Genomic DNA, 25,371 nt, shown 5'->3' with positions numbered 1-25,371 from the left:
TTAAACAGGGGCTGTTACGATTGTTGTATATTATTACAACATTTTTCATAATTTTTGTCAAACTTTGAAACATCATAAAAGTCTCATACGAGCTCGGAATTAGGCGATTTTTTTTCCAGATTGTACTCTTATGGTTGAATTACTATTTCAAGAATCTATTATGTAAACATTTTTTTGTAGGTATGGCAGGGTGAAACAAACACACATGTACTACTGAAGAGGATGTAGAGTTGATTGAAGCATTATTGGAGTTACATGTATCCGGAAAGTATGGTGGTGCCAACAACGGATTCAAACCCGATTATTTGAATTATTAGATGTAAGTCTTCCTAACTCAGGTTTGAAAGCAGAGCCTCATATTAAATCAAGGATGAAGACATGGAAAAACCAGTTCAACATCGTGCACAACATGGTATACGAAACAAACACGAGTGGATTCGGTTGGGATACGAATAAATGTTGTGTTACCGCTGATGTTGAAGTTTGGGATGAGTACAGAAAGGTACTATAATGATTATGTTTGTAGTATTTTTTCCATCATTAAAACATATTGTAAATGAATAGTAACCAATTAATTTTGTGCCATTCTTGTAGAATCATAAAGGTGCTACATGTTTTCGCAATAAACCATTTCCATAATTCGATAACCTATGTAAAATCTTCGGTGAGGATAGAGCTACTGGTCATGGAGCTACTAATCTTGGAGAATATATGATTGCAAAGACACAAAGAAACTCACCTGTTGATGTGGAAGGGTTGGAAAATATTGTTGAAGAGACACAAAAAATTGATCATGGCAACAGTAAACGCAAAAGGCCTCCAACGGATGACACCGAAAGCTCTTATAAGGAAGCTGCAAAAGAAATGAAAGAGACTTTCAAGGAGGTTGGTGAAAAACTTAATGAAACAATATACAATATAGGAATGCAAAAAAAGGAAGTATGTGATATGATAGATAAAGTTATCGAAGATATACAACGCATGCCAAATATCAATGTCAAACATCGAATTAAGGCGATGGACATGTTTAGCAAAGATCAATTTTGTACGCTGGAGTTTTTTAAGACGACAAAAGAAGAAAAGATTTGCTACATGGAAATGATTGGGGATGGATCAATATCATGATTAGGTTATTTTAACTTCTTTTTTTTTTTTACGACTATTGAAGTTGACTCTTTGCACATTCTGTATTGGACATAGTTATGTTTTTTTAGTTGTTAGGAATATTGAATTATACTTTTTTGCATATCCTACATTGGACATTGTTTTTGAATAGTATGATTTTCATATTTATTTAAAATCTTTTTGTAAGGTATTCCTTTAAATTATATAGTAACAATTAATATTAAAAAAAACATAAAAGATGCATATTTTGACTAATTAAGATGTACATCATAATGCATTTTTATAAAAAAATGTTGTTTGAAAATGGATAAACAATGTAAAAGAACTCATTTCCATTTCATTGATTAATACAACCAAATAAGAAAAATGATTCTCAAAAACATTTTCTAGTGGATTCTCAGATCTACCAAACAGGGGAGTCAATTCTCCTTCAGCTTAATTATCTTTCTCCGCATTTCCATTCTCTGCAGCAATTCCATTTCTCCGTACCAAACGCAGCCTTAGAGATATCCAATGATTTTATATACAGCTGTTAAATCCCATAATTCATTGGATATTGAATATTGTGGTCTCTAGTCTCTAATATATTTTAAAAGAGAAACTTTATTTCATCATTATAAATCATAAGGGCCTTTGATTGTGTTTCACTTATAGTTTTTCCACCCTTAGATCAAATTGTCGCCATCATCTTGACCAAATAAGAACTCAAACACCTTTTTTTTTTTGAAAAGTTACGCGGCTCCTTAATGATTTTCAAGGTTTCCAAAATCGGATTTCATCTGTACTGTGATAATCAGTAACAAAATTGGGTTTATTTGAAAATCCAATATCCATAACCTAACATCACATAACTCTTAACCCTAATAAGGCTCCACCGTTGCAACATGACACCAACGATGATCCTTCTCCACCGACGAACTCTAACATTCATCGATTCAACCTAAAATATCGTCAATCATGTTACTGGTAACATATTGCAAATACCTAGAGAAATATTTTCATTGTTTAGCATTTTATTGTTAATTTCGTATAAGCGGTGATTTATAATCAATTTGTTGGTCGTTAGGGTTTGTTCTTTTGCTTGAATTTTAGTTTAAGTTAGTGTTCATTCTAATGGATGGATATACCTTTGACGTCATTTATGTTGTCTAATACAGATGGCTATATGAAATTTGTATATTTTTATGGTAAATGATTCTTATTTTCGTTTATGAAATTCGTATATCATGCATATTAAACGTTGGTTTTTTTAGTTGTTAGGGTTCTTAATAGTGTATTTTCTGATGTTTTGAAGTTCTCATCGCATGTTGAAGGATCAACTTCGCTACAGACTTATCTTGGGTGAGTTTAGGTTTGCTTCCTTTCACACATTATTAAAATTTTGATTGTTTTTGGGTAGATGTCAATTTCTTTCTTAATTTTTTTTGTATTTCAATTCATTCAACATATCCCAAAATATATATATATATATATATATATATATATATATATATATATATATATATATATATATATATATTGCTTGTATGTTGAATGAATTGAAATACAAAAAAAATTAAGAAAGAAATTGACATCTACCCAAAAACAATCAAAATTTTAATAATGTGTGAAAGGAAGCAAACCTAAACTCACCCAAGATAAGTCTGTAGCGAAGTGATCCTTCAACATGCGATGAGAACTTCAGAACATCAGAAAGTACACTATTAAGAACCCTAACAACTAAAAAAAACAATAAAAGTGTTTACAAAACCATTGTTTCCAAAATATTATTTAAGAGTAGAGTCTCCCAAAATAAACAATATAAAATTTGGATGTGTACGGTCATGCCTTCGCCTTGTCACGGTCCTCAGAAGTACCTGAAATCATAACCAAAACTGTAAGCCAACGTTTAGTGAATTTCCCCAAAGTACCACCACATAAATGTAACATATAACAACTAACAGCATGCATTGTGTCCACAACTAACAGACAGGATTACCCTTGAGTCCACAGTAGGAGTCTGACTTGCCTATCGGCCCCGCAACTTATATATGGCTTGCTCCCAAGCCCACAATATGAGTCTGGCTTTCGTATGGGGCCCACAACTTATATCTGGCTTACTCCCGAGCCCACAACATAAGTGTGGCTTGCCCTTAGGGCCCACAACTTATGTATGGCTTGTTCCTGGGTTTGTTGGCTACCGCAAAAAGCAGTACAACCTCAACCCAGCACAATATATCGACATACGAACCAGATAAACTTAAACACATAATCAGCAAATACAGATAATCATTCAGATCTACTACTCAACCAAATACCCATATATATCATTATCCTATAACCATGATACACAAAGTAATGGGCCGACATTGGTGCATTCGACGCCCGGTACAGTGAGGAAAAACACACCTCACAGCCTGACAAATCGATGAACAATACTCTACTCCGAATAATGGCTCTACTCGTCATATATTCAATGGATAAAGACTAATGCTTAACTATAACCCAAAATAACCTTAAGTCAAAATTGTTCAACCTTGTTCAAGGTCAAAGTCAAAGCCAACGACCTTTAATGACAATATCCATCCTCACGTTGTGAACAGGCCTTGGTCATGTTGTGACAGCGTACTCGGTTCGATTCCAACTCGAATCGGTCCAACGTAGTCAACTTAGTCAAATAAATCACCTGAGATGACATCATGACGTGAGCACCCACTCACACGTCGTGATCTTCAACGATCTTAATAGAAAACGGAGACTCCTCAAATCTCACGTCGTGAGATCTTGCATCTCACGTCGTGAGTACGGTCTAAAGCTAAAGGTCACGAATTTATGTCCTTATTCCATTAAGTCGTCAAATCCATCTCATCCAGAAGTTAAAAGGTACTCCTAAAGTCTATAAAAATGTTTCCTTTATGGCCATGTATGCACCATGCATGATCCAACCCTTTTTCTAGGTCAAATGTGAAGAAATATGCTTCTAAATCTCATGCATGCCTCATAAACCTCACCAACTTTCAGATCTGAACAATATGATGTTCAATGAACTCTTAGAATCTATAAAGTTGCTAACTTTATTGATTTACTTCACTCAAACATGAAATAACATGAATAAGATGGACAAAACCCTAGATCTATCCATAATATGCAATAAGGTTGGAACCTTTGATACTTACAAAGGTCCAAAAGTAGGAAGAGATGATGATGATGATGATACTTTGCCCACTCCACCACTAAAGTACTTATTTCCTTTTCTTATCTTCTTCTTCAAGCTAGAAATGCACCAAAAATGGATAAGGATCTTAAGAAGGGATGAGATTAGGGTTTCTGGAGGCTAAGGGAGTGAGAGAGGCTAAGGGTGGGCAACCTTAGCCCTCTCATTCCTTTAAATACTAAAAAACTAGGGTTTTGGTCAATAGGTCACCCTCACGCCGTGAGCATTGGGCTACTCACTTCGTAAGCCTCAAAATGATGAACGGCCCAAATCACTCCTCACAACATGACAAGCATCCCTCACATCGTGATAAAGGCCATAAAGAAGACTTAAATTTATCAATAATTACAATAATGTGCACCTGATTCGAGTGTTACAATTCTCCTCCACTTGAATCAGACTTCGTCTTCGAAGTCCACTGTTGTGAACAATTCTCGGTAATGCTCCCGCATCTCTGACTTGGGCTCCCAAGTCGATTCGGAACCCTTCCGATGCTGCCATCGAACCTTTACTAAAGGTATCTCCTTGTTGCGTAAGATCTTCATCTTTCTTTCCACCACCGCTATCGGTCTCTCAATATAATTCAGGCCCTCATCGAAGTGAATATATGTTGGGTTTTGAGCATTCTAACAATCCTATGGTGTACATGCAACCCTAGAAACCTTGGATCAATGTTTTCTCTAAAATACATGCAAATTTGATTTCCAAGGTTTACAACCTAACTAGCATGTTATGGGGTACCTGTAATACAAAACTTTAAGTAGAATAACATACCCTTCTTTTGTAGTTAATTGCTTGGAGTTTTAGAGCCTAGCACCAATAGTGTGGATGCCTCAAGTGGTGTCACAAATCACCCAAAACAATTTGGAAATACTTTAGAGAATATGATGCTCACTAAAACCGACCCACTCTTGTTTCTCACACACTAGTGCCAATTCTAGAACCAAGGACCTCTTTATATAGTATGGAGGATTAGGGTTAAACCCTAATACCCATGACTCTTCATTTACCTAGGATCCATGGTTTAAAAGCTCCATGGACTATCCATGGACTTCCATATACTCTTAGCCCATCCTAAATAAATCTTAGCCGAATCCATATATATGTAAGAGTCCATATAATTAGCCTCTTTTGATCACTAAATTAATTCTAAAATCAATTCTTGATCAACACTAATTAAATAATATGATTTTATATTAATATATTACTACTTATAATATATTAATAGATCATAAACATCTTATTCTCAAAAGTATATCCATACAAATTGTTAGGTGAAGTGCAACCCAAATGGAGCATGCTGGGTCGGGTCAAGTTCATACCAAATATAGTTACGGACTTAGACACCTTATCTGTGACAACCCGAAAATTTTTCCGTTATCTTTACCCGATTTCCGGTAATAAAATTTGGGTTTTTATTGAATTCCGTCAAATTCCTTGATTTGGGAAAGACTTTACGTTTTAAATAAATAATATGTATTTTATACGAGTCGGAATAAACCGGAAATCGCGCGAAAAACTCGAACTTTCTCGAAAAGCACCAAGTTCACGGCCAGGAAGAGTTTACGGCCGTAAACTCGTGTACAGCCGTAAACCCGTTTGCGGTCGGTGCCAGGTGGACCCCACCACCGACCATACCCCCAACCTATAAATACAGGACCCCCACCCTCATTTGAACCTTCTTGGCCGAAAACACTCTCATTCTCTCTCTAACTCCTTTGACCGTAAAGTCTTAAAAAGCCCTCACTTCTTCTGAAAAACACCAGAAATCGTCATTTGGGGAGGTTTGGGAGCATCTGGAACACATTTTCGCCAAAATCGGGCACCTTTGTTCTTGAGTTTACGGCCGTAAACTCTTCAAATCTTCAAAGGCCATAAACCCTTTCGACAGACAGTTCACGGCCGGAAACCCTGTTCACGGCCGTAAACCCTGTTCTCGGCCGAAAACTTTGTTCACGGCCGCAAACCAAGTTCACGGCCGTAAACCCTCACTCACGGCTGTAAACACCTCTTTAGTGGATAAAAGCCTGTTCCCTCGATTCGACCAAGTTCCGGTAACATTCCTTAACCTAAAATGAGTGTTTTTCTAACACCTTATCTAACGAAATCGCTAATTTAGATACATATATGTATTCATTGATGTTAGGATTCCGTTAAGTGCCACGTGCATCGACTCAAGGATCTTCCAGTTTAATCCTTTGCATCCAACCAACAGTGACTTCATACCCCTACGCTTTTATGATTTTTAAACGTTTTCAGGGGGGAATACAAGCCAAACACAACAGTTTTCAACAAAGTTAAACCTATGTAATTATACTAACCAACGATTTCATAAAATATTTAGGTATTTTACCCCTTTTGTATTATGTGGAGCATAAGGGACGTTTTCTAAACATAATTGCATAGTCCTCAGAACCATTCACGAACCTAACTTTTCAGTCAAACTATAATAGGTATAGTTTGGGGAATTACTTATCAGTTTTACGAATACACACTACCTACTTTATCAAACATATAAACTATGACAGAATTAGTTTATGATACTTATTTCCACATTCAGAAAACAAGAGTATAATACTAAATAATTATTTTACGTATAATTATTTATACTCTACCAACTTTACAAACGATTCAACTATGGAAACACGGTACAAAACCACACGTAAACTAGTTAATACATGATTGTGAGACCTCTCTTCAATAGTACCCTTCAAGGTACTGGTAAAATCCTCTACATTTAGTATAACCAGAGTCTCCTGGAGGGAGAGCGTGAGATTTGTGAATAGATCTATTCGGGACTGACAATCCCACACCTGAACTGCTAGCTACAGTTAGGTAGGCATGCCTGGGGTGACAAATATCATAACCTACGACGCCTGAAGAAACATCGCGGAGGTCATCGGTCATTTTAGCATGGTTATACGAACTCACAATAGTATAAACTAACATTTGTTTACGAGATTTCATTCTTCATTAGTTTTATTTTATAAAACTACTATACATACTGGTGGTAGCCAGGGTTTTCAAACAGAACATACACTACATACTGGTGGTAGCCAGGGTTTTCAACACAACATGCTTTACATACTGGTGGTAGCCAGGGTTTTAAAACAGAACATACTTTACATACTGGTGGTAGCCAGGGCTTTCAAATATAATACATCTCACATACTGGTGGTAACCAGGGTTTTGATAAAACGATATTTACCTATAATGAAAATGAACTAATTATACAGATTCAGTGACTAGCTTTCATTATAAAAACAGGCTTATGAACTCACCAGCTTTATGCTGATACGTTTTCAAAATCGCTTGTATTCTCAGGACAGCAATAGACAGGTACCCTCGCCAGCTTTCAGAGGAGACGGAGCATTTTGGAGTCTCGTCTTTTACTTTTGTTTCATTTTGATGTATACAAACTATGTTTCAAACAAGTGTAAATATTCATATTATAATGTACTGGTTGTGTTTACTTTGATTACTATGATACAATTGTTATGATACTAGGCATGATGTCATCCACCCCCGGACGTTTCCGCCGTTTGTCCCACCGTTTGGGGGTGTGACATTATCCAACAATATTATCCAAAGGGACCATTGCATCATCGTCCAACACACACATCCGCAACTAAGAGACATGGAAAGTGTTGTGGATCTGACTGAGCTCACTCAGCAAATCCAATCGGTAGGCTACCTTGCCTACCCTGGCTATTATACAGAATGGTCCAATATACCGGGGACCCAATTTCCCTCTCTTCCTGAAGCGTATAACACCCTTCCAGGGTGAGACCTTCAGTAATACCATATCGCCGACCTGAAAATCCAACTCTGATTGGCACCGATCGTCATAACTCCGCTGCCGACTTTGAGCTGTCTGCAGTCTCTGCTTGATTTGCAAAATTAGCTTAGTGGTCTGAAGGACTACTTCGGTCCTTCCAATGACCTTGTGATCAACCTCTCCCCAGCATATCGGGGTACTACATCTCCATCCATACAAGAGCTTAAAAGGCGGAGCACCAATGCTGGAGTGATAGATGTTGCTGTAAGAAAACTCCGCAAGGGGTAGGTAGGAATCCCAACTCCCACCAAAATATATAACACAAGCCCACAACATACCTTCAAGGGTCTATATAGTCCGCTCACTCTGGCCGTCGATTTGCAGATGATAAGTCATGCTAAAATGTAGCCTTCTGCCCAGGGCCGTCTCAAGATGATTTGAGGCCCGGGGCAAAAGCAAAAAATGTGGCCCCTCAAAATTTAATAATAAAAAGAGTAAATTACTGAAATCGTCTCTATGGTTTGGTCAAAATTGCACGTTTGGTCTCTAACTTTTTTTTACACGCGGATCGTCCCTGTGGTTTGATTTTGTTGCGTTTTTCTTCCCTTACATACATAATGTTAGGACACCAGAAGTAGTGCTCCTATAAAGACTTCATGAACGCAAAACCCACACCCTTCAACGACAATTGAGGTGTTATTGCTCTGACTCGATGGTTCGAGAAGATCGAGTCCATCTTCGAAATTTGTTCCTGTTCCGAAGCCAACAAGGTGAAATTCGCCGCTTGCACTTTCACCGACAGAGCATTGACCTGGTGGAAAGGTCGGGTTAAATCCCTAACCCTGCCAGTAGCAAACGCTATGGGTTGGGAGAGCTTGAAAGAGCTCATGCTTGCTGAATACTGCCCAAGGGGAGAGATGCAGAAACTGGAGCACGAACTATGGAACCTGAAGATGAAGGGTTCCGACATTGCCTCCCATACAGCTAGATTTTGTGATCTAGCTCTCCTCTGTCTGGGAATGGTCACCCCGGAAAGTAAGAAAATAGAGAGGTTCATATGGGGATTGACGCCCCCAACGCAAGGGAACGTCTTGGCTGCTAAGCCGACCACTTTTGACAGTGCTAAGTGCCTGGCGCAGACTCTCGTAAATCACGGAGTTGATCTCGATGCAGCAGTAGCCGCTCCCGAACCAACTAAGGTGAGTGGTGAGAAAAGAAAGTTCTGGAAGCAGCGTAAGGGCTAGTCTTCGTAGGAGCCCTCCAAGAAACAGCAAACGGTGGCAGTTCACGCTGCTACTACTCCTGCTGCTGCTCCTGCCACACAAGCACCTACCAGTGGATATGCTGGTACTCTTCCTCGGTGCGACAAGTGCAATTACCATCACAAACCCGGAACATGCCGCAAAATGCTCTACAACAACTGTGGCAAGAAGGGTCACACAGCCCGAGGTTGCAGAACACAAGTCCAACCCACTAACCAGGCCTCTGGAGCAGGCATTGGGCAAGCCTGTTATGGTTGTGGAGAAGTCGGGCACTACAAGAGAAATTGCCCCAAGGCAACAACAGCTGGCAGCACGGGGAGAGTTCTAGCGATGGGTCAGGAGGAAGCATTTGCAGATGCCACCGTTGTTACGGGTGCGTTCCTCCTCGACAACTCTTATGCATGCATTCTTTTCGATTCTGGTGTAGAGAGAAGTTTTGTTAGTCATGCATTCAAGCATCTTCTCAAACATAAATCCCAACCTTTAACCGAAACATTTACCGTTGAGATGGCTAACGGTGAGAAAGAGAGCACTAACAATATATTCATCGGATGTAGCCTTACCCTAAATGATCATTCCTTTCCGATCGATCTCATGCCTGTTTCCATAAAAAGTTTCGATGTCATCATCGGCATGGATTGGTTGAGCCCCAATCATGCTGATATCCTTTGCTACGAAAAAGCTATTGTAAGTCCGAATCTATTAGATCCAAATCAGTGATCAATTGTATTGCAAGTTCAAACAGAGTGTAGAAGGAGTAGAAGAAGAATTAAGCCAAGCATGCACACATCTATATCACATAAATGTCAGGTACACCTTGGGAAACACACAGTTACGTCACCATTGGACTGACACAGACATAGGCTATTTATATCACACCCAGCAGCACACAAGTGTACAATCTTCATCTTTGGGAAATTTTCCCTGACCTGCCTGTCTAGAAACTGTTTAAAGTTAGTAGCACTAGGATCCTGGGATGGATTGTGAAATGGAGCCCTTGAGAGTTCAGCAAGATCAACTTTCTTCCAGGAGTTGAAATCATGGATGCTCTTCTAGTATTCAGGTATTCCAGAATTTCTTTTGACAACCCACATATTTATCTCATGGTCAAAGGCCCACATTTTAATCCCTGAACGATCACCATATTCATCACCAAACTTTCACTTTTTAAGATCCGTCACCGTCAATTTAGGATCATTTGCTTTGCGATTTTCATTTGAGCTCTTCATAAAAAGCAATCCTTCATTCTTCTTAGCAGTGACGGTCCTTTTTCCGTGTTTGATTGTGATCCGGGATCTTGCATTGTCAGGCTCTTTGTCAAAACGATCCACAATGGTTGTTGTTCTTGGAGGAGGTGGATCAACAGGAAAGTCGCTTTCTGTAGGCTGGACGGGAGCCGTGGGAGGATATTCAACACCATGAGGCTGTTGAAACAGTGACTGGAGCTTATCACCAAAAGCTTCAAACAATTTGTTTTTTAACCCAAAATAAAAGGCAGTTAAAGATCCAAGATTGGTTTGCAGATCAGTAATCTGTTTTGCCTTTAAAGCATTTTCTGCTCGAAGCTCAGCGATATAGTCTCCGTGTTGATCAAGCATGATGTCCTTTTCAATGTTTTGTTGTTTCAGAATTACAATTTCTTCTTGAAGTTTAGACACCAAAGTCTTCTCATCCCCTGAACGACCTTCCTCGATAGATATTCCTTTTCCATGGGAGGAAGGTTCTGGACTATGCTGAGCCAAGTGCCTTGCTAGTCTGATAGAAGCATCATCTAGCAAAGGCCTTGTGGGGGAGTATTCTGGAACAACAGATGATCCGCCTGTCTCAAACACGGTGCTTGGACCTTCTTCAGTTAGTAGTGGTGGTGTAATAACAGTTGTGGTGGTGACTGTAGAAGAAACTGGTGGTTTTTGGCTTTGAATGAACACTCCCTGCCTCGGATCTTGACACCTTCTTTTTACAGGAGGCAGAGAGGTCTGTGTCTGTGTCGGGTTACTTGAAGATGGCATTGATGTAGGAATAGCAGAATCAAGGGGAGGAATCCCTGATGCTGCATCCTGTTGGCATGAAGTTTCTTCCATTGATTTAGATAAAGGAGGCATAGTTTCAAGAGTCTCCTTAGCAGCCCTAGTCTCAGTTGCTGATTGAGCAACTTCATCGACTTTATCAAAGAACCTATCAGTGAAATCCAGACCTGTGTCAAAATCACCTCCTTCTTCAAAATCGAAGTTAAGGGGAAGTTCTGCATTGTTGATGCCTGTGAAATCCATATCATGGAGAAAATCATCATCTCCATCATTCACTCCATTATCTCCATCTTGATCAAAATTACTCTCAATCTCCACATTTTGTAGCTGGTCATGCTCCTCTGCCACAATTGCCACAGGAGAAATATGACCTTCTTCATTCTCATGTTCTGAAACCGAGATTACAACATCCTCGGTTTCCATGGGGTTAGAGAGATTGTCAGATTCTGATTGATCACTAACATCAGCAAAAATCCCAAATTTTATCAAAGGGAATTTTCCTTCAAAGACAAATTTTCCAGATTGATTTTGTTTCATCAAAACGAAAGCGCTGGGACCGATAGACTTGAGGTCCAGAGTCTCATTTCCTCTTTCAATCTCAGGGTGCATGACGTTGAAGATGATTTGCAGAAACCTAGGGTACATTAAGAACTTATCCCGCTTGTTTCCTTCAATTTTTAGAATCAATTCATGCAGAATGAACTTCGAAAAGTTGAACTCAATTCCTGATGCTAAGGCTGCGATGGCTCTAGTGTTGAAGAGGGAGATCTCATTAGGTCCTGATCTCCTCCCGGAAATACAGCTCACAAACACATGAGCTAGATACTTCCAGCAAGGAGGTAACAACTTCTTGATAGTAGGAGGAAACGTTCCTTCATAACCCATTTGATTCAATATTTCTTGGGTTTGCTCCAGATCAATCTCCATTGAAAATTCAGGCCTGTCATTAATCCGCAACGATTCTCGAATGATTTGTTCGGTAATCAGGACTTTCTTTCCTTGTACAGTGGCCTCAAGGTAATTTTCATTGTTGTCATTTCTTTCCACAGTTGTGCTTCTCCAAAATCTTTTAATCAATCCTTGATAGATCACTGGACAAGTGGTGAAAGCAGAGACCAAGCAACATTTCCTTAAACCGTCGACAATGAATTTAAGATCGCTGTGGGCCTCCGGAGGATCTTCCAGAAAAATGGCTGAATTGTGCACTTTAGCAAACTCAAGATCTCCCATGTTAATACATATGAGGGTTCAATTTCACCAAGGGACGAGTTTTTTGAAGAAATTAGAGAGAGAGAGAGAGAGAGAGAACTGTGTGCGGCTGAGTATAAAATGGTGAGGAAAGAGAGAGAGCAGCCACACACACTCCTTATATACCTCCCCTTAAACCCGGTAATAGGTTGCTATTCAACCCAACACTCCAATGAAATCCCCCTTTAATTAAAAAAAAATATATTTCAAGGATTAAAAATTAAAGATTAGATAAAATAAAAATAAAAATAAAATAAAATAAACTTAAAAGTAAAATAAAATAAAATAAAACTAATTTTTAAAACTAGAAATTTAGAAAATAAAATAAAATAAAAATAAAAATAAAAGTAAAATAGAAAAACTTGTTTCACCCTAACTAACACCAACAACTGTTTTTGTGATACAGGGATCAAAGTTGTTAGACAACCTTAATCCACTTATCGGTACCTCTACCTTCATGTCTATGTCTGGTCGATCACCGGTATTGTGATCCACTTAAGCGCGAAAAATTTGTGGTAAATTTTGGATAATGCTAAGAATGACAAGACACTTTGATCTTATGATCCTAGATAAACTTCCTAAGGATCATTCATCTGACGACGACCAGGGATATTGTTGTCCACCTAAATTGAGCAGCGAGATCTACAGACAACCTGTAAGTGTTCAATTTTTAGGTGTACTAGAACGTGTTTCCCGCTTCCTGATATGCCCCAATAATCAAGGACTTCCAGAATACTCCTTACATCGGGTGAGCAGACAATTATTAGGAAAGAATATTGATTTAGAATGCATATGCTAGACACCCAGGTCGGATCTCTTCCAATCACGTAGAGGGTGAAACATATGACTGACTGAAGTTTTAGAGGGATTGAGAAGAAGAAAGATGCATATACTGTGTACCAGGTCGGATTGTTAGTCACGTAAAGGAGACAGTATATGGCTAACAGGTAGAAAGAATTGCATAGATAGAAGATGCAGAGAGACAGAGTTGCATATGTTACAGTACACGTCGGATCTCTCGATCGCGCAGAGGAGACAACATATGACTAACAGACAGAAAGAAAGAAAATAATTTTCTACAGACCTAATTTATCGGAATTCCCCAGTCGCCCCATCAATACCGGAATTAAGGACAGAATCCGCACATCGAGGAAGAATTAAACCACAATTCTAGATACAGGTTATTTTAATGTGACCAGTAGATTCCCATGTATATCTCCCTGCTCAACCTATCCGAGCGTCGTATTATCAGGCTAAACGGATCTATCTAGGTCAAGATTTGTCAAGTCTAAATTTCTTAAGTTCATTTAAAAACTTTCGTGCCTACCAGCGCATCGAACACAGAGCCTAGACAATTCAGCTTTGGTACGTTACGCAGATTCAAACTGCCTGTTATCACTTGATGATATCACTTCCCACACATCACCTACAAACAAAAATCTTAACAACATATTTTTGACTTTTTGAATTTTTTTAATGTTTTTGGATTTTTGAAAATTTTCAATTTTTGTTTGGTTTTTGTTTATTTCTCCCCCTAAATTTGTGCATGGGTGAGAATGAAATTAAAATGAGCAAATTTAAACTAACCTAAAACAAAAATTAATCCTCAAAACTTATCATTTTTAAAAGGTTCACAAGCACATCGAATCGAGCTTTGTTAAACGGCTTTGTGAACAGATCCGCCACATTATTAGCAGTGGGAACCTGTTCCAGCCGAATGAGCGATCGCTCATAACAATCTCTGATGAAATGAATTTTGATGTCGATGTGCTTGGTTTTTGAGTGCTGGACTGGATTTTTAGCAATCTGAATAGCAGCCTCATTATCACAGAAGATAGGGGTTTCTAGATAGTTCAAACCGTAATCCAACAGCTGATGTTGGATCCATATAACTTGAGAGCAACAAGCAGAGGCAGCAACGTATTCAGCTTCTGCTGTTGAGGTTGCGACTGTGTGCTGTTTCCTGCACTGCCACGACACCAGCCGGTCACCAAGGAATTGACACCCTCCTGATGTAGATTTCCTGTCAAGCTCACAGCCTCCATAATTACTGTCAGCAAAAGCATATAAATCAAATTCTGAATTTTTCGGATACCAAAGACCCAACTTTTGACTGCCTTTGATATACCAAAAGATTCTTTTGACAACAATAAGATGTGAAAGTTTAGGATTAGCCTGATAACGTGCACATTGACAAACTGCAAACATGATGTCTGGTCGACTTGCAGTTAGATACATTAACGAACCGATCACTGATCTGTAGTGAGTTTGATCTACGGATTCGCCATCGGTATCTGGAGTCAGCAGGGGTCTCTCAGCCATTGGTGCCAATGCAGGTTTTGCGTCCTGAAACCCAAACTTCTCAAGTATATCCTCCACATATTTAGCTTGATGGAGCAGGATTCCGGTTGACTTCTGTTGGACCTGAAGCCCCAAAAACATGGTCATCTCTCCCAACGAACTCATCTCAAACGGCTTTTTCATAACGCCTTCAAACTCTTTGCATAGCTGTGGACTGGTAGACCCGAAGATAATGTCGTCAACATAGATCTGAACTAGAATCTGATCATTACCAACATTCTTGATGAATAAAATTTGATCGATAGTGCCACGAGAGTATCCATGCTCGAGCAAGTGCTTTGTGAGAGTCGCATACCACGCTCGAGGAGCTTGATGTAACCCATACAATGCCTTGTCCAACTTGTAGACATGATTAGCAAATTTTGAGTTGACGAACCCAGGTGGTTGATCGATGTAGATTTCTTCCTTTACCTTGCCATACAAGAAGGCTGTCTTGGCATCCATTTGGTAAACCGTGAAGTTCATGTAGGAAGCATATGCAAGGAAGATACGGATAGCCTCCAAGCGAGCCACCGGAGCATAAACTTCAGTGTAATCAAGACCCTCGATCTGTCTAAACCCGCGAACCACCAATCTCGCCTTATTGCGCACTATGACTCCGGAATCGTCCTGCTTATTTCGATAGACCCAACGTGTGTCAAGAGACTTTTTGCCCTTAGGTAACTCAACCAGTGTCCAAACCCCGAGCTTTTCAAATTGATTCAGCTCTTCATGCATAGCATCTACCCAGCTGGGCTCATTCAAAGCCATTTCAATGTTCTTTGGCTCTATTTGAGAGATAAATCAAGAATAGAGACATGTGTTTACATCTCCACTCTGACTTCGCGTTTTAACACCATCACCCAGCTGGCCAATGACATTCTCGATCGGATGATCGCGTTGAATTCTTGAGGGTATCTCCTGGGTGATATCATTGAGTGAAACGGGAAGATTGTGAATGTTGATAACTCCATCATTTGCTGAATTTTCCACATTAGATGAACCAGTCTCAATTGATGGATCTGCTACAAACTCATTAGCAATTTGTTCAGGAAAGAGTAGTTCCATGAAAGTTGGAGTAACAGCGGGAGCATCTCTAGACATAAACTCTCTTTCAACAGGAGTAAGAGGTGTAGCATCAGCATCTGGAGCATCAGATTGAGCTGGAGATTTTGGACAAGCAAGTGGAACAGATGACTCCCCCGTAGGAATTGAAGAGGATACCGTTGGAGGTCTGTAAACAACTTCTTCATCTTCATCTTCAGGAACAATCTTCGAACCAGAGGAAGAACCAGATGAACCATCTGAATAGACATTGAACGATTTGAACAAAGATGTGTAATCAAACAGCCAATCAGGGCCCACTCTAGCATCCGTATGATTCTCCTCCAACCAGCGCACGTCGAAGGATTCTACAATCTGCTTTGTCTTCTTATTGTAAACCCTATACGCAGTGCGTGCAGCATACCCTACGAAATAACAGTCATCGGCTTTGGCATTAAAATTCGGGTTGGACTCCAGGTGAAGACGGGTGCAAGGGCAGCCAAATACACGGAAATGACTGACTGAAGGCTTATGACCATATAGAATTTCATACGGAGTCTTCATCTGGGCTTTGTTGATCAAAACATGATTCTGAACGTAGCAAGCAGTGTTTATCGCCTCAGCCCAAAAGAAAACAGGTAACTTGGAGTCACAAAGCATCGTCCATGCAGCGTCTTGCAGTGTACGATTTCTCCGCTCAGCAACACCATTTTTTTGAGGTGTGCAAACAGAGCTGTATTGACGCACAATTCCCTTTTCTGCGCAAAAGTGATCAAGAACCGCATTCTTGAATTCTGTTCCATTATCAGTTCGAAGCGCCTTCACCCGGTTGTTGGTTTGGTTCTCAATCATCACAATGAATTTATTTATCAGATCAGCAATCCCAGCTTTCTTAGATAAGAAGAAAACCCACGTAAAACGAGAGAAGTCATCGATCATAACCAGACAATACGAGTTTCTGTTGATCCTTAGGACGTTGACTGGACCAAATAAGTCCATGTGTAATAATTGGAGCACCTGGCTGATTGAATTGACCTGTATTGGCAGATGTGGTTTTCTATGATGCTTGCCCTGGACACATGACACACGCTTCTCAAATGTTATGAAGACTCTGACAGGCAAGCCACGCACCATTTCATTTTTCGCAAGACGATTCAGATTCTTAGCGTTCGCATGACCAAGTCGACGGTGCCACAGCATTGCATTTTGTTCTGAGACCTTTGAAAAGAGGCAAGTGACTTGATCAGGGATGTTACTATTCATGTCAATTATGTAGGCATTTCCATCCCGCTTTGATTTGACAAGAATCCATTCTTCCGGGATGACAATGCCAGGCTTTAAGATCAGACATTCCTTATCAGTGAAGTGGGTTGAATAACCTTTGTCGCAAATCTGGGATACACTTAACATGCTATGCTTTAACTCGGGAGCATAGTTAACGTTCTCAAAACTCAGCACTCCATTGGATTCGGTTCCTTTCTGAGTGATTTTACCACCTTCTCCGCCCACAAAGGAGACATATCCCCCATTAAAAGTCTGAATGTTGTGCAACTTGGAGATATCTCCTGTCATGTGCCGGGAGCAGCCGCTGTCGACATACTAAGGTCTGACGACATTCCTCCGTAACTGTCCCTGCACGATGAGCGGAATCATTTAGATTTAGGGACCCAGGTCATTACAATCTTGGGTTGACCCTTAACATTCACGAATTTATCTTTTGATTCTTTAGATTTTGAACTATCATTTACAGCATAAACAGAGGATGATGATGACTGGTTGGAAGTTATTTTGGGCATCCACTGATATTTAGGTTTCTGAACAATCACAGGTGGTTTTGAAATATTTTTCTTTTCAGTTTGCTTTGAGCATCTGAATTTTCTACCAGAAGTGGTTGAAGACCCAGATCTGCTCTTTGACGAAATCGACCTTGGCGGAGCCTTGTTCGATTTTGGCAAACTGTTTGTGACTTTGTTATTAAAAACCTGTTTATTCCTTTGAAAAACAACCATTTTCTTGTTTTGATCATCCTTCCAATTATCATCTCGAGAGCGAGTTCTTGAGGACTTTCTAGTTAAAGACCGTCCTCTAGACTCATTCTCCCCTCTTTGTGACGAAGAAACATCATTTTCAGGAACACATTTATTCTCAAAAGTGCATTCTGCAACTTCTTTCTCAGATGATCTTAAGGATTGATCTGCATCAAGAGTAGAATCATTAGTATTTTCAAAATGAACAACACCTCCTGATACAAAACCAGTTGGTTTGCCATAAACCATGAATGGTTCGTTGGCAATCTCCTCTTTGGATAAAGGGTGATACTGATATGTGTGATTGAAAGGAGGAGGCACTTTATCATATCCTAAACCCTTTTGCTGGTTATGTTTGAATTGCAGACAATGGTCTATCATGTTGGCAACTACTTCGCTTGACACATCAAATTTTCTAAAATCAAAATTTGCAGTTTCAAATTTGTTTTTCGATGTGTCAAGTTCTGCAGTTAGCTCAGTGAGTTGTTCAGTTACAAATCGATAATTGGCACATTTATTACTGTACTCTTCTTGAAGTTTCCGAAAGTCATTTGTTTTTGCCTCTAATTTTCCTTTTAATGGTTTTTGTTCTTTTCTAAGTTGATATCCTTCATACTTCAAGTCCTCATTTTCTCTACGTAACAATTCTATATGTTCAAGAAGATTCCTAACATTTTCAGCGCATGTTTGAGAACAAGTAGAATGACTTACCTCCTTCTTGTCGGGCTCTGAAGCAGAAGACACCATAAAAACAAATTGCAAGTTCATCATCTCTTCTTCAGGATCTGCTGCAACCTCTTCCTCAGGAATACTGTTGATTTGAGCTAGATGAGCATTCTCAGGTCCTGAGATGCTCAGGGCCTGAATCTGATCCTCCCAGTCGAAGGATTGAGCTATAACAGCAAGATTTGCAGTTTCATTGTGGCCTGCAACATTTCCACGACCATTTCCCATGGGCACCATAGTTCTATCATTATTCACCCTCCGGTCTGGCTTTGGACATTCACGAGCGAAGTGACCTGGCTCGTGACAATTATAGCATCTCAATTTTCCCTTACTGAACCCAACTTTCTTGTCAGCATTCATTCCCCAGTTATTCTTTCCAATTTTCTTTGCGAATTGTTTAGCTCTGAAAACAGCCATTGCTATTTGCCAAGTAATGTCCATTTCTTCTACATCTTCTGGATGAATTTGATCCAGATCCGCAAAAGACAATTGTGGGGGAAGTTCTCCAGCTACGAAGGCATTATAGCAGTTTACGAGTCCGGTAGCAAGCGCCAAGTTCTCGTCACTTTCTTTGGAATGTTGAGAAGGAGTCAACACCAGTGCATTTGAAGAAGATGCAGCTTGTAGAACTAGGAAAGGTTGATTTTGTGGATGAGGTACAGCTGATGAAGTAATGAATGGTTCTACAGAAGGAGTAACAAAGGCTTGGTTTTGAGGTTGTTAGACGGCAAAGGCTTGGCTTGGAGAGGGAGTCAATGACGAGAAAGCACTGTTTGATGAGATTCCAAGATTTGCTGTCGAATAGGAATTCACATGGTTAATCTCTCGTTGTTTGTCATCTAGGTCGCATGCTTTGATTATCGCCATTGTTTCAGCAAGACTGAGATGATTAAGATCTTTCATCTTCTTGATAACAGCCACGTTCATATCCCAAGATTTAAGGAGTGAATTTAGTAGCTTCTTGTTGATCTCAGATTTTGTCAAGAATATCCCAGCTATGCTGATCTCAGTAGTAAGTGAAGTGAATCGCTGCAGTTGAGCCTCCAAAGTTTCTCCAGGTACATAATTAAACATGTTGAATTTCTGTCTCAACATATCTTGACGACTTTCTTTCATATCCTCATTGCCCTCGTACACCTCTATCAAAGCTTCCCACAGAGCTTTGGCTGAGTCATACTCTCTGAAGCCTTGTGCAATGTCAGGAGATAGAGCCATAGTCAGGGTAGCCAATGCTCGTTCTTGTTCTTCAACTTTCTCAAAGTCCTCATCAGTGTAGTCAGTATAAGCCTTGTCAATTATCTGTCCATTTGTAAGGGTGGTGGTAATTCTGACCGGTCCTCGAAGAATACTTCTCCAAACTTTAAAGTCTTTCATTTTTATGTATTTCTCAATCCGGTACTTCCATTCTGGGAACCCTTCTGCAGATAACAGACGTGGAATGCGTGTGGTTGTCCCCATAATAGAGTCAAGTTCATGGTGAATTGTAGGTCCTTGTGATTCCATTTTTTTTTAATTTTTAATTTTCGAAAATTTTTACTTTTTGTTTTTGTTTTTGGCTTTTTCTAGAGGGAACAACATAACAAGAAAAATACTAAAAGAAAAAATTTGTCAACCAAGATGAGTGCAGCCGCACACGCCAGCCGCACACGCCAACCGCACACCTGGCCGCACACTCAACCGCACACGTGACCGCACACGTTCAAGAGCTTGAACCGCACACCTTCAAGAGCTTAACCGCACACCTTCAAAGTCTAACCGGACACCCAAAAATTCGAGATTTTTGAGCGAATTTTGATTTCAAACTAGTGAAAACGATGATCAGTAGCGATTCCTCAACCAATGAAATGTGAATAAACCTAAAAAACGATGACTATCTTCAACCGCACACTCTATGAACCTTCGAATTCACACTGAATGAGGCTCTGATACCAATTGTAAGTCCCAATCTCTTAGATCCAAATCAGTGATCAATTATATTGCAAGTTCAAACAGAGTGTAGAAGGAGTAGAAGAAGAATTAAGCCAAGCATGCACACATCTATATCACATAAATGTCAGGTACACCTTGGGAAACACACAGTTACGTCACCATTGGACTGACAAATACACAGGCTATTTATATCACACCCAGCAGCACACAAGTGTACAGCCGCACACACGTGTACGGCCGTACACGCGGTGTACGGCCGTACACACGTGTGCGGCCGCACACACCCACTAACAAGCTATAACCACCAAAACAAACTCCAACACCCTACCAAGACCTATACATGAGAATGCCTAGCCCAAACCATCATATCTTGACCTATCAACTATCCGTCTCAATCTTCCCTCGGGTGAAACCCTCATGATCCATGGTGATAAACTCATCTCAAACCTTCGTATCATTTCGTGTATCAAAGCCCAAAAATTTCTGCAAAAGGAGTGTCATGCATTCCTAGTTCATGTCGTTAACGAGAAACAAGAAGTTAAAGACCTCGAGAGCATCCCCGAAGTCTGCAATTTTCCTGATGTCTTTCCCTAAGAGCTCTCGGGAATCCGTCCCGAGCGCCAAGTCGAATTTCGCATCGACTTAATCCCCGGAGCTACCCCCGTAGCCAAATCCCCATACCGCCTAGCGCCAGCAGAGATGCAAGAGTTATCCAACCAACTCAATGAGCTCCTCAACAAAGGATTCATCAGACCGAGTTCCTCACCCTGGGGAGCCCCAGTCTTATTTGTGAAAAAGAAGGATGGGTCTTTTCGGATGTGCATTGACTATCGCGAACTGAACAAACTCACCGTCAAAAGTCGTTATCCTCTTAATCAGATCGACGACCTCTTCGACCAACTTCAAGGAGCCAGCTACTTCTCCAAAATAGACATAAGATCAGGGTACCATCAGCTGCGAGTTCACGAGAGTGATGTTCCTAAGACATCATTTCAGACTCGTTATGGTCACTACGAGTTTGTAGTAATGCCCTTCGGTCTAACCAACGCATCGGCGGTATTCATGGACCTGATGAATCAGGTGTGTCGTTCTTTCCTGGACAAGTTCGTAATCGTGTTCATCGACGATATACTTGTCTATTCCAGGAGTGAGGAAGAACACAAACAGCACTTGAGGTTAGTGCTGGAGAATCTAAGGACGTAGAAGCTATACGCGAAATTCTCCAAGTGCGAATTCTGGATTCGGAAAGTAACTTTCCTAGGTCACGTGGTAAAAGGCATACACGTGGACCCTTCCAAGATTCAGGCGATTGAGAACTGGTCAGCACCGAAGACGCCCACGGAAATCCGTCAATTCCTGGGTCTCGCTGGCTATTATCGCAGGTTTATTCAAAATTTCTCCAGAATTGCCAAACCCTTAACCACTCTGACTCAGAAAGGTGTACCCTTTTGCTGGAATGAAAAGCAAGACACTGCATTCCGAACGTTGAAGCAGGCCCTATGCAACGCACCTATCCTATCTCTGCCCGAAGGGACGAAGGACTTTGTTGTCTACTATGATGCATCCAATCAGGGCCTAGGCTGTGTGCTTATGCAGTGAGGAAAAGTTATTGCTTATGCCTCAAGACAACTGAAAATGCACGAAGTCAATTATACAACTCACGATCTGGAATTGGGAGCAGTGGTCTTCGCGTTGAAAATATGGAGACATTATCTCTATGGAACCAAGTGCACTACCTTCACTGACCATAAAAGCCTGCATCATATTTTCTCCCAGAAGGAGCTGAACATAAGACAACGACGATGGGTAGAGCTACTCAGCGATTACGAGTGCAAAATACGCTACCATCCCGGCAAAGCCAATGTGGTGGCAGATGCCCTTAGCCGGAAGGAATACTCAGGTCGTAAAGTGAAGACACTGACAATGACTATCCGTTCCCACTTATCCGCGCAAATTAGAGAGGCTCAGTTGGAAGCCTTAAAATCAGAGAACATGTCGGGTGAAACCTTGAGAGGAATGGAAAAGAACCTAGAGATCAAGGAGGACATAGTCTATTATTTCATGAACCGGATCTGGACCCCAAAGTTCGGAGGCTACAAAGAGGTTGTCATGAACGAAGCTCACAAAACCAGGTACTCCATTCATCGAGGATCGGACAAGATGTACCTTGATCTCAAGAAACTATACTGGTGGTCAAACATGAAAGCGGAAATCGCTACCTTCGTGGGCAAGTGCCTGACTTGCGCCAAGGTGAAGGTCGAATATCAGAAACCCTCAGGCTTGCTTCAGCAGCCGGAAATACCTGAATGGAAGTGGGAGAGGATTACTATGGATTTTATCACCAAATTACCCAAATCTCCGCGTGGGTATGATACCATCTGGGTAATAGTCGACCGATTGACAAAATCCGCTCACATCCTACCGATCAAAGAAGCGTTCAAAATGGAAAGGCTTACTCGGATCTATATTCAGAAGATAGTTCGACTGCACGGTGTACCTTAATCCATTATCTCTGATCGAGATAGCAGGTTCACTTCGAGATTTTGGCAATCCCTGCAGAAAGCTCTTGGAATTAAACTGGATATGAGTACAGCCTACCACCCTCAGACAGATGGGCAGAGTGAGAGAACCATTCAGACCTTGGAAGACACGCTGAGAGCATGTGTCATAGACTTCGGTTAGTTATGGGACACCCATTTGCCTTTGGTTGAGTTCTCCTATAACAACAGTTACCACACCAGTATCAAGCTTGCGCCGTTCGAAGCCCTCTATGGCCGTAAGTGCAGATCCCCTCTGTGCTGGGCTTAGGTGGGTGACACGCAGCTAGCCAAGGGGCAAGTTCCTGACAGCACTCTTACAGGCCCAAAGATCATCCGCGAAACCTCTGAAAAGATCGTACAAATCCGAGAACTACTGAAAGCCTCACGAGATAGACAAAAGAGCTACGCCGATAAACGACGAAAACCCTTAGAGTTCCAGGTTGGAGACAGTGTTCTGTTGAAGGTCTCACCCTGGAAGGTCTTGGTACGCTTTGGAAAGCATGGAAAGCTGAACCCAAGATACATAGGACCATTCGAGATCCTTGCTAGGATCGATCCCATAGCATACAAACTTCGTCTACCTTAAGAGCTTAGCAACATTCACCCTGTCTTCCATGTCTCGAATCTTAAGAAGTGTTTATCCGATGAGACCCTTACAATCCCTCTCGATGAGATTGAGATCAATGAGAACCTCAACTTCGTGGAAGAACCGGTCGAAATCATGGATAAAGAGATCAAAAGAACGAAACAAAGTCGCATCCCGATAGTGAAGGTTCGCTGGAATGCCAAGCGGGGACCTGAATTCACTTGGGAGCGCGAAGACCAGATGAAACAGAAATATCCGCATCTCTTTCCGAGTCCATGATTTGTATTCTACGTTTGAATTTCGGGACGAAATTCCCTCTAACGGGGGGATGATGTGACAACCCGAAACTTTTTCCGTTATCTTTACCCGATTTCTGTTAATAAAATTTGGGTTCTTATTGAATTCCGTCAAATTCCTTGATTTGGGAAAGACTTTACGTTTTAAATAAATAATATGTATTTTATACGAGTCGGAATAAACCGGAAATCGCGCGAAAAACTCGAACTTTCTCGAAAAGCACCAAGTTCACGGCCAGGACGAGTTTACGACCGTAAACTCGTGTACAGCCGTAAACCCGTTTGCGGTCGGTGCCAGGTGGACCCCACCACCGACCATACCCCCACCCTATAAATACAGGACCCCCACCCTCATTTGAACCTTCTTGGCCAAAAACACTCCCATTCTCTCTCTAACTCCCTTGACCGTAAACTCTTAAAAACCCCTCATTTCTTCCGAAAAACACCAGAAATCGTCATTTGGGGCCGTTTGGGAGCATATGGAACACATTTTCACCAAAATCGGGCACCTTTGTTTTTGATTTTACGGCCGTAAACCATTCAAATCTTCATAGGCCGTAAACCCTTCAAATCTTCATAGGCCGTAAACCCTTTCGACAGACAGTTCACGGCCGGAAACCCTGCTCACGGCCGTAAACCCTGTTCTTGGCCGAAAACTCTGTTCACGGCCGCAAACCAAGTTCACGGCCGTAAACCCTCACCCACGGCTGTAAACACCTCCTTAGTGGATAAAAGCGTCTTCCCTCGATTCGACCAAGTTCCGGTAACATTCCTTAACCTAAAATGAGTGTTTTCTAACACCTTATCTAACGAAATCGCTAATTTAGATACTTATATGTATTCATTGATGTTAGGATTCCGTTAAGTGCCACGTGCATCGGCTCAAGGATCTTGCAGTTCAATCCTTTGCATCCAACCAACAATGAGTTCATACCCCTATGCTTTTATGATTTTTAAACGTTTTCACGGAGGAATACAAGCCAAACACAACAGTTTTCAACAAAGTTAAACCTATGTAATTATACTAACCAACGAGTTTCATAAAATATTTAGGTATTTTACCCCCTTTTTTATTATGCGGAGCATAAGGGACATTTTCTAAACATAATTGCATAGTCCTCAGAACCATTCACGAACCTAACTTTTCAGTCAAACTATAATAGGTATAGTTTGGGGAATATCTTATCAGTTTTACGAATACACACTACCTACTTTATCAAACATATAAACTATGACAGAATTAGTTTATG

General features: G+C 40.7%; 2 protein-coding genes across 2 annotated transcripts; one reads left to right on the top strand and one right to left on the bottom strand.

Annotated features, from left to right (window-relative positions):
* Nucleotides 1-200: 200 nt before the first annotated feature.
* LOC145122194 (uncharacterized) lies at nt 201-1,125 on the top strand (the record flags this gene model as incomplete). Its single annotated transcript, XM_079057837.1, is given in 3 exon segments — nt 201-309; nt 312-502; nt 595-1,125. Coding segments are annotated over 3 exon segments (831 nt in total), but the record flags the coding sequence as incomplete, so codon positions are not given.
* Nucleotides 1,126-12,785: 11,660 nt separating this feature from the next.
* On the bottom strand, nt 12,786-20,273 carry LOC145122193 (uncharacterized). Its single transcript, XM_079057836.1, has 4 exons — nt 19,541-20,273; nt 18,566-19,432; nt 18,097-18,211; nt 12,786-12,816 (listed from the first exon to the last, which is right to left on the bottom strand). Exons 1-4 carry the CDS (start codon nt 20,271-20,273, stop codon nt 12,786-12,788), a joined length of 1,746 nt encoding a protein of 581 aa, XP_078913962.1.
* Between the last annotated feature and the right edge of the window lie 5,098 nt (nt 20,274-25,371).

Source organism: Lactuca virosa, chromosome 6, assembly GCF_052849685.1.
Source record: "Lactuca virosa cultivar CGN04683 chromosome 6, Lactuca_virosa_CGN04683_v6, whole genome shotgun sequence".
Lineage (NCBI taxonomy): Eukaryota > Viridiplantae > Streptophyta > Magnoliopsida > Asterales > Asteraceae > Lactuca > Lactuca virosa.
Note: the sequence above shows the minus strand (reverse complement) of the source record. Positions and strands in the feature narration are given on the sequence as shown.

Bases quoted from the DNA above. Each gene is read 5' to 3' on its own strand.
- LOC145122193 (XM_079057836.1), bottom strand. From the start codon at position 20,273: ATGGAATCACAAGGACCTACAATTCACCATGAACTTGACTCTATTATG. The intron at 18,212-18,565 runs GTAATAAATGTG...CTCTTGATGCAG, and splicing joins GAAACTTCAAGAAGAGTACA to ATCAATCCTTAAGATCATCT. The intron at 12,817-18,096 runs GTCTTTAACTAG...TTTTAATTAAAG, and splicing joins GAGAATGAGTCTAGAGGACG to GGGGATTTCATTGGAGTGTT.